The 15,997-nt window shown below is 39.3% G+C and overlaps 1 protein-coding gene across 1 annotated transcript in view; it reads left to right on the top strand.

Annotated features, from left to right (window-relative positions):
* Positions 1 to 9,416: 9,416 nt before the first annotated feature.
* Positions 9,417 to 15,997, top strand: part of LOC150020229 (kelch-like protein 5) — a 42,775-nt gene continuing 36,194 nt past the window's right edge. The window contains exons 1-3 of the mRNA XM_090268189.1: positions 9,417 to 9,595; positions 12,244 to 12,380; positions 12,903 to 13,099. Of these exons, the coding sequence (XP_090124315.1) occupies positions 9,453 to 9,595; positions 12,244 to 12,380; positions 12,903 to 13,099 (477 nt within the window). The 5' untranslated portion in view covers positions 9,417 to 9,452. The remainder of the gene's footprint in view (positions 9,596 to 12,243; positions 12,381 to 12,902; positions 13,100 to 15,997) is intronic.

Here is a 15,997-nt window from a genome sequence, read left to right as displayed (position 1 = left end):
TCCAGCTCTTCGCCTCGCTAGCTGGAACATCAGGACCATGTGTCCCGGACTTACTGCAGACCTTCCGTGGATCAATGGTGCCAGGAAAACCGCCGTCATCGACAGGGAACTGGCACGACTAAACATCAACATTGCGGCTCTACAGGAGACCCGGTTGGCCGACAACAGAACTATCAGAGAAACCAACTACACCTTCTACTGGCAAGGGAAGTCTCCGGACCAACCAAGACAGCATGGTGTTGGGTTCGCTGTGAAGAACACGCTTGTTAACTCCATAGAGCCACCCACAGGAGGCACAGAGAGATTACTTACCCTCCGATTGTCAACAACTTTCGGCCCAGTCAGCATTCTTAGCGTGTATGCCCCAACCCTCTGCGCCACCACTGAAGAGAAAGAACAGTTCTACCATGCACTGGACGAAGTGTTATCCAAGATCCCCAGAAGTAACGCTCTTTATCTCCTTGGAGACTTCAACGCAAGAGTAGGAGCCGACCACATGGCCTGGCCCACCTGCCTCGGAAATTTTGGGAGAGGAAAGATCAATGAGAATGGTCAGCGACTGCTTGAGCTTTTGTGTCACCATGGCCTGTGCGTGACAAACACATTCTTCAAGTGCAAAGAGATCCACCAGGTGTCATGGAGGCACCCCCGCTCCCGCCACTGGCACCAGCTTGACCTCGTCATCACCAGAAGAACGGATATTGGCAGCACCCTCCTCACCCGCAGCTTCCACAGTGCAGACTGCGACACGGACCATGCCCTTGTGGTAAGCAAGGTGCGCATAACGCCGAAGAGGTTGCACCACTCCAAGATGAAGGGTCGCCCACGCATCAATACCAGTTGTGCCAGCAACCCAGTTAAGACCCAGCAATTCATCAACAGGATGGAAGATGCACTCGGCGAGGGAATGGCGGCAGATGACATTATCGAATCCAATTGGCCACGTCTCCGCGACGCCATATACAACTCCGCCATTATTGCTTACGGGAAGAAAGAGCGGAAGAACGCTGACTGGTACGAGGCTCACTGGGAAGAAATGGAACCCGTGATCGAGGCTAAGAGGAAGGCCCTACTGGCTTACAAGGCCACGCCCACTCCCAGTACACTTCAAGCTCTACGGGCTGCCAGAAACAAAGTCCAGAAGACCGCCCGCCACTGTGCCAACACCTATTGGCTAAACCTGTGCAGAAGCATCCAGGAAGCCGCCGATATAGGCAACGCACGAGGAATGTATGAGGGTATCAAGAAGGCAACAGGCCCAATCCCCTCCAAGATCGCCCCCCTTAAGTCCAAGACAGGTGAGGTCATCACTGACCAGGAACAGCAAATGCGGCGGTGGACCGAGCACTACCTCGAGCTGTACGCGACGAGGAACACCGTAACAGACACTGCTCTTAACGCCATCCCAGACCTACCAGTCATGGAGGAGCTAGACACCTCACCTACTGCGGCAGAGCTCGGCAAAGCCATCGACCGCCTCGCTTGCGGGAAAGCACCAGGAAGCGACGGAATCCCTCCAGAAATCCTAAAGAGTGGGAAACCAGTCCTGCTACAGCCGCTCCACCATCTACTCTGTCTCTGCTGGAAGGAGGGTTACATCCCCCAGGATATGAGAGACGCCAACATTATCACCATGTACAAGAACAAAGGAGACCGCAGCGACTGCAACAACTACCGGGGCATCTCTCTCCTCAGCGTCGTCGGCAAAGTATTCGCCCGGGTCGCTCTTGCCCGCCTGCAGACCCTTGCTTCCCGCGTCTACCCAGAGTCCCAGTGTGGCTTCAGAGCTGGCCGATCAACAGTGGACATGATCTTCTCCCTACGCCAGCTGCAGGAGAAGTGTCACGAGCAGCATAAACCACTCTACCTCGCCTTTATCGACCTCACGAAGGCGTTTGATCTGGTCAGTCGAAGCGGACTCTTCAGCTTGCTACGGAAGATTGGCTGTCCACCACATCTGCTTGCTGTGGTCATGTCCTTTCACGACAACATGCACGGCACGGTGTCCTACAACGGCGCAACCTCTGAGGCCTTCCCAGTCAGCAGCGGAGTAAAGCAGGGCTGCATCCTCGCGCCTACGCTGTTCGGAATCTTCTTCTCCATGCTCCTCCAATACGCCTTTAAGGACTGCAGCGAGGGTGTCTTCATTCACACCAGATCCGATGGCAAGCTCTACAACCTGGCCCGTCTACGAGCCAAGACCAAAGTCAAAGAGGTGCTCATCCGTGAGATGCTCTTCGCCGACGACGCAGCCTTGACATCACACTCCGAAGAGGGACTCCAGCAGCTAGTCACTTGCCTTTCCCACGCATGCAAGGAGTTCGGACTAGCCATCAGCCTGACGAAGACGAACGTTATGGCTCAAGGCACGGGGACTCCCCCATGCATCACCATCGACGGATACACCCTGGAGGTTGTCAACGACTTCACTTACCTCGGGTCCACCATCTCGAGCTCTCTGTCAGTTGACTTGGAGGTCAACCGGAGAATCGCCAGGGCAGCCACAGTTATGGCCAAACTGAACCGGCGAGCGTGGAACAATTCCAGCCTCACTGAGAAAACCAGACTGCGCATCTACAAAGCCTGCGTGCTCAGCACTCTCCTCTATGGCAGCGAGACGTGGACCACCTACGCAAGGCACGAAAGGAAACTCAACAGCTTCCACATGAGGTGCCTGCGACGCGTCCTGCATGTCACCTGGCAGGATAAGGTCCCCAACACCGAGGTGCTGAAGCGAGCCAACATGAGCAGTTTGCATGCAGTTCTTAGTGAGAGACGCCTCAGGTGGCTCGGCCATGTCAAAAGAATGGATGCAGGCCGTATTCCCAAAGACCTCCTCTACGGCGAGCTAGCAGAAGGCCAGAGGATGACAGGGCGCCCAAAACTGCGGTTCAAAGACATCTGCAAAAAGGACATGACACAATGCTCCATCAATCTCAACACATGGGAAGTTCAAGCAGACAACCGCCTAGCCTGGAGGCTCGTGGTCAGGCAAGGTACGTCACGCGCAGAGGCTGCGCGCAACGAGGAGGCGGTCCAGAAAAGATCGAGGCGGAAGCAGCGTCAACAGCAGCAACAACAGCCATCTGCCTTCACCTGTAACAAGTGCGGCAGGGATTGTCACTCCCGAGTCGGACTGCACAGCCATTCTCGGTGGTGCAGATAGACTCTCAAGAAGCTACGCCATCGTCTCTCGAGACGGACGGCTGCCAATGATGATGATGATGACGATGAATTTAGTTATAAAAATTGATAATGCTGACATCATTTTTAAACAGACAACCAACCAGTCCTGGCCAGGTGTCTCAGTTGGTTGAAGTGTTATCCCAATTCACCAAGGTTGCAGGTTCGATCCCCAGTCAGGGCACATATGAGAATTAACCAATGACTTCTGGTCAAGATGGAGGCATAAGTAGACATGCTTTGCTTCCTCACACAACCATAGAAAAAATTATAACCAGATCTCAAGAACAAATAACAATGAGAACCATCAGAAAACTGAGCTATATGGAAGTCCAACAACCAAGGATTTGAAGAAGCCACAGTCATCCAGATGGATAGGAAGGGCAGAGAGGTGGTGTGGCTTGGACAAGTGGCAGTGTAACAGATGGTCCCACGTTCACGTGTGGTGGGTAAAAATCAGGAGGGATACCCTGGGAGCAGCCTCAGGTAATCCCAGCCCCAGGCCAGACTCCATAGCCAAGGGTTCCAGCACCATGAAGATAAACCCCTATTACCTCTGGCTGTAAAAACCAGTGGGGGTTGGGTCGGCAGAAAAACTGCAAGATTTTTCCACTTAAAGGGCCTGCGTGGTCTTAGAACATGTGCAAACCCCAGGGCAGCAACTGGAAGGGCACCAATCGCATATGAGAAGTGGATGAAGTGACTGGAAATGGGGCAAGTGCCAGGCACATGACCAGAGTCACGCAGTGGCATTGTCCTCTCTCCGAGCCCCGCACCACAAACAGAGCTACAAAGTGGTAAAGTGGGTGGCCCCACCCTGGCAATTACCTAAGGCTCTGACCCACACAGTTTACAGGTGCCTTTGCTACATAGGCCACGCTGCTAAGACGGAGTAAAAGCAGCTCTACCTAATCCACAGAGACAAACACAAGGAGGCTGCCAAATTGAGGAGGTGAAGAAATAAGGTCCAAATGAAAGAACAGAACAAATCCCCAGAAAAAAGAACTAAGTGAAATGGAGATAGCTGACCTATTAGATGCAGAGTTCAAACACTGGTGATAGGGATGCTCAGAGAACTCATAGAGTATGGGAAAAAATAAAGGAAGAAATGAAGGTTACACGAAGTGAAATAAAGAAAAATCCACAGGGAACCAACAGTGAAGGGAAGGAAGCTGGGATTCAAATCAACGATTCTGAACAAAAGGAAGAAATAAACATTCAACTAGAACAGAAAGAAGAAACAAGAATTGAAAAAAATAGAGGAGAGGCTTAGGAAACTCTGGGACAACTTTAAACTTACCAACATCTGAATCATAGGAGTGCCAGAAAGAGAAGAGGAAGAATGAGAACTTGAAAACTTATTTGGAAAAATAATGAAAGGAAACTTCCCTAATTGGCAAAGGAAATAGACATACAAGTCCAGGAAGCACAGAGAGTCCCAAACAAGGTGGACCCAAAGAGGACCACACCAAGACACATCATAACTAAAATGCCAAAGGCTAAAGATAAAGAGAGAATCTTAAAAGCAGCAAGAGAAAAGTGGAGTTACCAACAAAGGAGTTCCCATAAGACTATCAGCTGATTTTTCAGAAGAAACTTTGCATGCAAGAAGTTTTTCAAAGTGATGAAAAGCAAGGACCTACAACTAAGATTCCTCTATCCAGCAAAGCTATCGTTTAGAATGGAAGGGCAGATAAAGTGCTTCCTAGACAAGGTAAAGCTAAAGGAATTCATCATCACAAAGCCATTATTACATGAAATGTTAAAGGGACTTACTTAAGAAAAAGAAAAAAATCAAAACTATGAATATTAAAATGACAACAAACTCACAACTCTCAACAACTGAACCTAAAAAACAACAAACTAAGCTAACAACCAGAACAGGAACAAAATTATAGGTATGGAGAGCATTTGGAGGGTTATCCACTGGAGGTGGGAGGAGGGAATGGTGGAAATGGTGCAAGAATTAAGAAGCAGAATTGGTAGGTACAAAATAGACAGGGATGTTAAGAATAGTATAGAAAAGGGAGAAGCCAAAGAACTTCCATGCACAACCCATGGACATGAACTAGTGGGGGGGAGGGGCTGGAGGGAATGGGGGTACCAGACAGAGAGGGGCAAAGGAGGAAAAATTGGGAAAACTGTAAAAGCATAATCAATAACATATACTTAAGAAAGAAATCAACCAATGAGTGCATAAATAGGTGGAGCAACAAATCGATGTTTCTGTCTCTCTTTCCCTTCCTCCTTCTCTCTCTAAGATAAATAAATAAAGATGATTAGCCAATCAACATTATATAAAGACAAAAGACTGAGATTACAGGCCTTCTCATTGGCCATAAAAAGTGCAACTCTACCAAAAGTAGCTTACCTTGTTTACTTATTTTTTGCTAGGGCGGTGCATTCTTTATCTCATTTAACAATCCCCCAATAAGGGATCCTTTGAAAGAAAGTACTAAGTATTATTTATTCCTGTTCTGCTATTGAAAATGGTAAGGCTTAAAGGAGTTAAATAATTTGTGCAGAGTGATACACAGTGACAGGGAATTTGAATCAGCACTGTGCAACAGAACTTTCTGCATTGATAGAAATGTTCCATATCTGCACCACCCAGTTTGTCATCCACTAGCCCCATGGGGCTATTGAGCATTTGAAATATGACTAGTCCAACTAAATAACTGAAATTTTTATTTTAGTTAATTTTAGCTAAATTAAAATAGCCACATGGGGCTAGTGACCACTGTATTAACGCAGTTCTAGAACCTTCCTAAATGCTCCTAATTACTACATCATACCTGTTCAGTTCAGCCCTCCAGACCAAAGCACATAAGGAAAATAAATGGTAAAGAAGTATTACCACTGTAAATTACACAAGAGCTGGAGTTCTAAAAGCAGTTCTACCTCTGTCCCATGGTAACCTAAACAACTCTTGCTCTCTTATACCTAATTAAAGAGCAGTCATGTTAGCAGTAGGTTTTTGTCTAACATTCTTAATTCTAATGTCTTTTTTTTTTCCTGTTCAATTATCCTCATTCATAGTGTACCATTTCTTTCCCTTCACCCCCTTGTGCTCACGGATGCCTGTGGGTTAAGTTGAGCAAGAATTTTCACTCCTTTGTGAGTTGTTGGCCAATACTCTGAATGCCTCCTGGTTCTGGCTTTGTAACCAGCTGCCTTTGTGTCCACGATCATTTTAGCTACTTAGGGCCTGGAATGTTCTCGTCTGCAAAACAAGGGAGCTGAATTAAATGATTGCATGGGTTCCTTCTAGATGTAAAAATTCTGTATGTAGCCGTTCGAATGCCTAAGGTCGTATAGTTGTATGGATATGCAGTAAATAATGTAGTAGTAAATTTTTACATTGTTGATATGTATATGCAAAGTCCCAAATTTTTAAGTAACCAAGAAATGCTCAAAAGCTGTGCAGCCCTTAAATCTATTGGGTAGCTGTTCCTCCCTCTTTCATGCTCCTTTTGTGAATGAATGGCTTCCCTTTTTCATAGGTTACAGATCAGAAGCCTGCACTTCTTTGGTCTTTCATTTGGAGCATTGAAAGTGATTACTATACCCAGAAATCTCAGTGATTTCATTGTCACATTGAAATAATATGTTTATTTAACATGTGAAGGCAGTTGAAGCCTTGAAAGCAAATAATAAAGGTTGAAACATTATTTAAGATGCATAAATTGTTGTTTTAATGTGTCATATATATAAAAGATTTGATGTTTTACCTTTCTGTTCATTTTGAAAATAACAAATATTCCATTAAGTTCTAGTTCATTTAAAATACTTTATTCAAAGAAATTAACTTTACACATGTTTGAAGTAAAGTATCTATTGTGTAAATCAGTGTTTTGAACATGTAAGTTCATCACATGCTGATTTGTGAAATGTATCTGTCTCCTACCTAAAGTGCACATCAGTGGTCTTCAACCTGTGATGTTAGGATCACCTATAGGGCTTTTAAAAAATACAATGTTCAGATCTCACCTCAAACTTAGTAAATCAGTTTTCAGGAATGAGCCTCTGAACACAGATGGTAAAAATGCTCCCTTGGTTATCTCACTTCATGTCAGAGGTTGAAGAACCAATACCCTGAATATTCTTGATGAAAAAAGAGATGGTCTCTTTATTAATTGAGCTTATATAATACTAACATCAAATAGTCTGTAAAAAGTTAGTGATGATAGTATTATAAAAATTCTGTTGCTCTTTTAGAACTTAACATTAATTAGCATTTATGTTCGATGATGGCACTTCACTCAAAAAATATTCAACTAATTCATTTTCTAGCTTTTACTGAGAACTTAATATAAGAAATGTGATACAAAATATAGAAACCCTAGGAAAGAAGTACTTGATTTATTTACTTCACTTTATCTTGTTCTTGAAAAAGTTGGATCTTATGAAAATCAGATGTTCTAGTTTTCTCTAATCCTTAGATTATTAACACTCTAATAATCACTTGTCAGTATTATGACAGTATGAAACTTTGTGTTATTGGAAAAATGTTTTAAATCTTTGAATTGTTATTTATCAAAGTCACCTTTTTTTGCTTATATTTTCTTCTAGATTTTAAAGTGATTTCTAATTATCATTTATATATATAAGCAACATATAGTTACACATTACTCAAACATTTTTATGTTAATGATCTTAAATGTAAAGTTGAGTATATTATACTGAACTTTCCAAGTCATTACAATAATAATACTCACAGTATACAATACATCCCTTCTATATAATATATATATTTTGCTTCTATTATCATTATTGACAGTTATCCTCCAAGAACATTTTTTAAGTCCTGTTTTTTTTGTTTTGTTTTTGTTCGGCACTGAAAATGCTCTAGGCTGTGAGGACTTAGGTAGAAATGTGTATTAGTCAAGGCACCACTAACTTTCAAAACTGATAAATCTCAATGCGATGTGAGAGCTCCTGCGAGTACAGTCTGTGTGAGTGCTCTTGCTTGAGTGACCTTCCATGTGGGTATTTTACCTCTTCCTTCGTCTGAGTCCTCAGTCTTCTCCATTCCGCTCAGGGATAGAGAAAGAAAGAATGGAAAAGGCGTACCTGCTCTTAGCCACGTCAGCCTCGAGGTGATACAGTTCATTCCACCATAAGACCACACCTATCTGCAAGAAACACTGAGAAAAATAGTCTAGGTATATTCCGAGGTGGAAAAGAAAAAGCTGTTTTGGTGAACACAGAGCAGTCTCTACAACAGCCCTGTTTCTGCCATGAATGAACTCTGTGACTCCTGGCATGGCACTTAATCTCCTTGGCTTCAGTGCCCTTTACTTTAAAAGTAAAAGATCCAATGACTTCTTTTTATAATGTTATTAGAGGTTTGTATTAAGAAAATTCTCTTAAGATATATTGAGACTTGACTCAACAAAGCATTTGTCAGAATCATAATATCCTTAAAAGTGAATCTGATGAGAAATGAGAACTAAGTTATGGCACAGTTGGTAGTTGTAGAGTTAATTGCATAGCCAACAGACATTCATTACTTAATTCTCAAGTGATCTTGGAGAAGAAATCTTGGAGGGCAGGGGGAAGGTAATGAATTTATTATTTCATTCTTAATCCTCATCTTTTTAATTTTTTACTATCAGTAAGTCATATAGACAGAACTCACACTCTTCAAATTATAATTTGTAAATTTCAAATAATTTTTAGGTTAGGGCATCAAAGTCCTTTAATCTATAATATAAGTTATAGTTTAGCTGGGCTTTGGAAGACTGACCAGAAAATGAATTACTTATAACATGGCTTTTTAATGATAATATATTTCATATTTTAAATATTTTATAAATTAGCTGTAGAACATAACCCATTTTTAAGTAAAGGATGACTTGGATTTATATCTGCTTTTCTGCCTACACAATTAAATATAATGTTAGAAGCGATGGTTATTAATATGAATATAGCTTGGCTCTTTTTCAGCAGAGATGTTGCGCTGACCAGAGAAGAGACCTCAAAAGCAGGCACTATGTGTAGCTATTAACTAACGGATGTCACATTCATTCACAGTGTTTGCGAGACACATGTGTGATTTGAGCCATCATTGATTTTAAAAGACAAAAATGATGAATGATTATACATTAACAATGGCAGGTAGCACTGATTACTTCTGTTGCATTGGAAGGGTTGAAAGGGACTTGATAGGAAAGATCTTTTTAATGGAATAGTGATATTTCAAAATGTGTGTTCTCTTTTCTTCCAGGACTTCCAATAGTAGTCAGACGTTGTCATCCTGCCATACTATGGAGCCATGTTCATCAGATGAATTTTTCCAAGCCCTTAATCATGCTGAGCAAACATTTAAAAAGATGGAAAACTATTTGAGACATAAACAGTTGTGTGACGTAATTCTAGTTGCTGGCGATCGCAGAATTCCAGCTCATAGGTAGTTGTTTTCTAAGTTTTTATATGTGTGAAGTATTTCCTTGATAATTGAGTTATGTATATTTAAGGTAATTTACCCCAATTTGTTATTAGGACAGAATGTTTTGAGGAAGAGGTATATTTCATGGAATTTTTTTCAAAGAAAATAGTACATATGAAATTATTACACATTCAGTGTCCCCCGAAAGGTCACGTTCCCTCTGTAGAACCACAGAAACATAGCACATTAGCCTCAGATCAGTCAGTATTGTTTGGCATAAATTTCCGTTACTATAAGCAGCATTCACCCCATCTAATTCTACATATTAAATAACTTTAAATAAACTCAATGGAAATGAGAGCTGTGGGTATTTAGAAGCAAAAGGCTGGTGGAATTGAGTGGCAAAAACTTAAGAAGTTTTAAATAACCACAGATCTCTCAACTTCTATTTGCTGACCTCCAAGAAATATGAAAAGCAGTGTGCTAGGGACCAATAACCTTTGATGCAAATGACAGAAGAAAAAGAAAAAAAGAGCTGTTTAGTAAAAAACAAGACATTATCTTTCTTCTGATAATTCTATATTCAGTTGTTCAGTGTTAATCACCATTATGATCCCAAACATTTTGTTATGCCTTTAAAAATTAATTAACACTCTGTCCCAGAGGTTTTGTTAAACCCTCCAAAGTGGAAGTAAAATCAGAAAGAATGGCCTTGGTCTTACAGTTTCCAGTAACTTAATTGGCATGAAGTGCTTCTACATACTGTGACAAAAAGTTCAGGTTATGAGCATCAGTTTATTAGGAAAGATATTTCAACCTGAATTTCATAGAGGCATCTCAAATTCTGTATTTCCACAACAGAACTCATTACCTTACCTGTCACACACAGGCCATCACCATGTCACGTAGGTTACCAGTGTAAAAAACCCCTAACCAGTCTCCTTCCTTTGATCCCTTTCCTCTACATCCTGTTTTGTACACAGCACCCAAGTGAGCCTTGAAATTAGAACTCGGATTCGGTCACTCCTCTTGATCACACCGAGTGTGAAACCAAGTCCTCACAGAGGCTGTGTGAGCCAGCCTGTCCTTCCCTGTGTGCTGTTCTGCTCCACGGCTCTCCTTGCTCACTCTGAGCCTCACAGACCCTTTAGTGTTCCTTATATGTGCCGTGCATTGGCTGCTCTGCTGCCCGCATGCTGTTCCCAGGTCGCCGTCTGACTAATTCCTTCACGGCCTCCAATTTTCCGCCCAATTGTCACCTTCCAGCGAGACCGTCTATTTAATTAAACCCGCCTCCACCCTCCATTTGCCTTTACCTGACTTTTTCCCCCCATGGAATTTATCACTTTTAAATGTACTACAGAGTTTATTTCTGCTGTGTATTGTTCGTCTCCCTTCTTTTTAGAATGTAAGACTCAGTGGGGAAGGGATCTTTTGTCTCTTTTTTTGCACTGACTATATATATCTCACGTATCTAGAATAGAGCCCATTACTTACTAGACATGCATTAGCATTTGTTCAGTGGATAAATGAATGAACAGGCAATTCTCAGAAGAAAACTGAATGACCAGTAAACATTTGAAAAGATCATCAGCCTCACTAGCAATCAGGTGAATTAAACGATGAGATACCATCTAATACCCTGCAGAAGACAGTATTCTGGGGAAATATTAAAGTAACTCTTGTACAATTCTGGTAGGGATCCAAATAGGCACAGCACTTTGGAGAGCAGTTTGACAAATCTTAGGACTCAACAACGCACTCTTGGGGAGGGCGGGGAGTGGAATTACAGAGGAACACAGAGGGAGTTTCAACAATGATTTGTATCATAATCTATTTCTTTAAAAAAATGAATAAAGTAGATCTGTATAAATGTGCTGACATGGAAGTATGATATCTTCAAAACATATTATGAAGTGAAAAATGCATGTTTTAAAAGTACACATTTATAACCTATTTTGCTTATATGTAACTATCAAAAATCTGAACACAAACATAGCTAATATAGAATATTATATTATAACAAAATAGTATAGTTTTGTAATATTACAACAAAATATTATAACTTTATAACAAAATATACTATAATAATAATAAATATCATAGAAGTTAAAAATAACTTGCTAAAACCATTTTCAAATGTCTCCCATATATTCACTACTTGTTTGATTAAATAAAAAACTTAGTTTATTTATGAAATGATAAACAGAAAACAACCTTTATATTTTTCCCCCTTTTTTCATATATAGTCAGTTTAATGCTGTGGGCTTGTAACTTTTTTTCTCTAGATGTTAGAAATTGATATTTGAGTAATAGAAGAATAAATCATTTACCTTAGCAGAAAATTTTCAGTAATGATAATTTATTATTCAAAGGAGGGAACTAGAGCATAAAGCAATTTGTCAAACTTAAAATGCATTTCCCAGTACCATGCACTTTTTATGGGTAACAAAGTGTGAGAGAAAAAAAAGTAGAATTTATTTTTTTCATCTCACTTAGAGTTTATTTCATGTGATTCTCAGCACACAGTGTACTTTCTTGGCGCAACATTTTTTTTGTTCACATTATAAATTATTTTACAAATATAGAACTGTGCCAAAGTGCCATTAATAATGGACATCATCTTTAATATGGTCATTGATTTTTCTTTTCTTCTAATATGTTCTCAGATTGGTGCTCTCCTCTGTCTCAGATTATTTTGCTGCCATGTTTACTAATGATGTTAGGGAAGCAAGACAAGAAGAAATAAAAATGGAAGGTGTGGAACCAAATTCACTATGGGCCCTGATTCAGTATGCATATACAGGTAATAAAAATGTAAAGCCTCTTAGATTTATGTTGTATTATTAGATTTCAGACTTCTGCTTTTAATAAAGCCTGCAATAGCTGACAGTTAATTCTGCTATTATAGTCACCACCCCTTGGTGAAACCTGTTTAAGTTAAGGTCTGTGTATTTGAACCTTTAAAACAGTTATCATAATTAAGCTTTTGGATTATATTTTAAAATGTTAGTATAATAATTAAATAAATTCTATGTGTTTTAAATTATTGCATTAAAAATTTTTTATTATGCACACTATTTTACTAATTAAATCATCCTTTAAAAATCCTGAAAACTAGCTATTCGTTTTTTATTTTAGCAGGAGTAACAAAAAGTGAATTTTTTTATAGTTAGTACTTTCTTTCTTTTTGGAATGTATTAAATCATCTAGGTCTGAAATGCATATAATGAGTTGTTATTAAGAATTATTCCTATTAACACTGATTAGTTTATAAACTGAGGTTAATATAATTCCATAGTTAATGGAATTTCTTTTTATCATTAAGGCCGCCTTGAATTAAAAGAAGATAATATCGAGTGCCTGTTATCTACAGCTTGCCTTCTTCAGCTTTCACAGGTTGTGGAAGCATGCTGTAAGTTTTTAATGAAACAGCTTCATCCATCCAACTGTCTTGGAATCCGTTCTTTTGCTGATGCCCAAGGTTGTACAGATTTGCATAAAGTGGCTCACAATTATACTATGGTACGTATTTCTTGAAAGGCAGGAAAGCATACGTTCTTTGGCTATTCTTTATTGTTGCAGGCTTATCTTCGTGTTGCTGTTTTTCCAGGACTCTGCCATATGTCTTGAAGCTCAGGTTCACTGTCAATGTGTTATATGTCATTGAGTTATGAGGGGAAAACACCAAGTAATATATCTCCTGGGATTACAAGTCAAGCCTTACATTTTCACAGTCAGTAAGAAGCAGAACGGTGGCCTAGGACTGTTCCAGTTAAGATTTTCAGATCTGGTGTTTTTAATGCAGAATTTCCAGCAAACATTTTACTTGTAGCACATGGGTGAATTTCAGAATTTTCCCTCGTATTCACTGTGGAAGTTGGTGATTGTGATTGTATTAGTGCAGTACTAGTACAGAATACAGGAGGCTGAAGGGGAGACTTTTAATCACAGAGAAACCTCTTATGTAAGAAGTGTTTCTAGCTATATAGAAAGATGCTGTTATGAATTGTAGCAAATTATATGCTCAAAATAAATCACAGTGGGGCTGTGATTCAGAAGCCTGGGCCTGGAGGATAATGGGTACTGATCGATTTAGGATAGCAAGAAAATAAGGGCATGTTGAGAGCCTATTGTTAGGACGAACCTCCATGGTCTTAATAGTAGAGGGACTTGGGGAAGGGAAGGTGTGTGGATTTTTAAGGAATAACCATCTGTCCACACGTGGGTCTTTACTTCTGGACACTGGTTGAAGACTCTTGCTTTAAATGCTTCATTTAAGGCAATACAGTGCCTAAGGGAAGAGAGAATGTGAGCATACACATACACATAGACAATTATCCATTTTACTAATTTTATCAGCCTTTAGGAGATGTTTTTGTTTACCTTCTCCTCCATCCCCCGTCCTTCTGTTGAGTTATTTTGTCTTCAAGGGATTGACAAATACTTTAGGAATCTTTCACTAGAGAAATAAGAGACCTGGAAAAATTCTAAGAATCCATATTTACAACTATTGAGAAGGTTAATGCTACCTATTTCATAAGCTTACTGTGAGGATTAAGTGATTTAATAGAAGTTTAGCACTTGAAACAGTGATTGACACATAGTATACCCAGTCACTAACTGACATCATTGTCGCCATCATTGTACAGATTTACTCTCTTCAACACATAAGAGATGTATGTGAATGAACAAAAGCACAATCTTTATGATCCATTTTGCTCCCTGGGGTGTAATTATTTGTCAGAAATTATCTTGTTTGTGATGGTCACAGTGTTTCAAGTGAAAAAAATAAGAAAGAGCGTGTACAACAGGGCAACACTGGACAATAGCCCTAGCTAGCATGGTAGTAGGTTAACATCCTTTCAATTAAGTCCTTTGAAAGACTCCTCTCTTTATTCTTCCTTGTAGCGTTCTCATTTTAACCTTGCAGTGTTCTCATTTCAAGGTCAAATATTTTTTGGAATAATATGAATATGAATAAAATGAAGCTGGATATTTTTTACCGTTATAATCAATTCATAATTTAAGTAATATCTCTTTCCTAGGAAGGAGTTTTATTCACGTGGAAATATTTCTATGCATTTAGGTCATTCCTGTTGTTTACAGTAGAGGCTCTGCTCTTTTAAGACTTAGACATAAATTAAATTTAAATTAACTTGATGTTTTTAAAGCTTTTTTTGTAGCCAATTGGTTGTGGTAGTTTTTTTATTTCCTCAAGCCATTATTTGACATTATTCAATTACAACAGAGACATAAAACTGAATTCTAATAACAATAAGTAATTTAAAGGTAGATTATGTGATTTGAATTGTTGCTATGGGAACTGAATGCAAATGTATAACAGAATTCAATCTTCAATTTAAATAAATCCCTCAGTAATTTCATTTGCTTAAAAACTATTCCGAAGGGGAAAAGGACATAATGCTAGCAAGTGTTTGGTAGCATGAAAGCTATTTGTATCATAAAGTGGCTTCAAAATATGAAGTAAGCATAATTCCACACAGTGAATTCAGTTGTCACAATCAGTAAACGGTGCATGTACTTGGGATGTTCACTGATCCTGAATGAAGGCAAGTAGGAAAGAATGAGGAATTCCTTCCTGTAATCCTAAAATCTGGAAACTTTTGTTTTTGTTCTGACTGCCACTGAAGTTGATCTGGAGCAAGTCATTAAACCTCTACAGAAATGTCTGTGACTAGTTATGTCATTACAGATGCTTAATGTCATTATGGATTCATAAAATAAATATAAACATTTAATTTTAAAACTTGAAGTTTTGTTTCATGATCTAGGAAACCTATAAAAACATCAAATTCTGCTAAAAATGCCTGCTTCAAAACCAAATACTTTTGAAAAGCACTTCGCGTTTAACCTTAAATTCAGTAGTATTTCCATAAGTTATTTTAAAAACTCAATTTTCACTAAATACAAATTATACTAAAATGTAAAAGGTACTGTTCTGAAATAGATATATCAACAAATAAAACAAGCAAATGAATATTTATATAATAGGTTTTCCTCATTGATGAAATGCAATGAATACCATATGAAAGTATGGCAACAGTTATATCAGTGTTGTATAAATGTTGACTATACCATACACTATACCTTTGAGCGATTAGGAGTGTGTATTCTATTTCTTCAGAATCTCATCTAACATTTTAGAATAAGCATTTTTCCATATATCTTTATGATCTTTGTTCTTTAAATGTTTAATGTCTACTTAATAGTCCATTGAGTTACAACCTCCTATCACTGGACATTTAGGCTATTTCTCATTTTTTACTATTATAAGTAATAATATAGATAAGCATCATTAGAAAAGCATCAGCTTTTTTTTTCTCTTGTGAATTATTCATTAAGGATTAAACTACTTGTGGAATAACTGGGTTGAGAACTTCAGCATTTTTATAGCTCTTG

This window comes from Furipterus horrens, unplaced genomic scaffold, assembly GCF_987537825.1.
Source record: "Furipterus horrens unplaced genomic scaffold, mFurHor1.1.pri manual_scaffold_2, whole genome shotgun sequence".
In the NCBI taxonomy this organism is placed as follows: Eukaryota; Metazoa; Chordata; class Mammalia; order Chiroptera; family Furipteridae; genus Furipterus; species Furipterus horrens.
The sequence above is the reverse complement of the archived record's forward strand: the minus strand, read 5'-3'. Positions and strand labels throughout refer to the sequence as shown.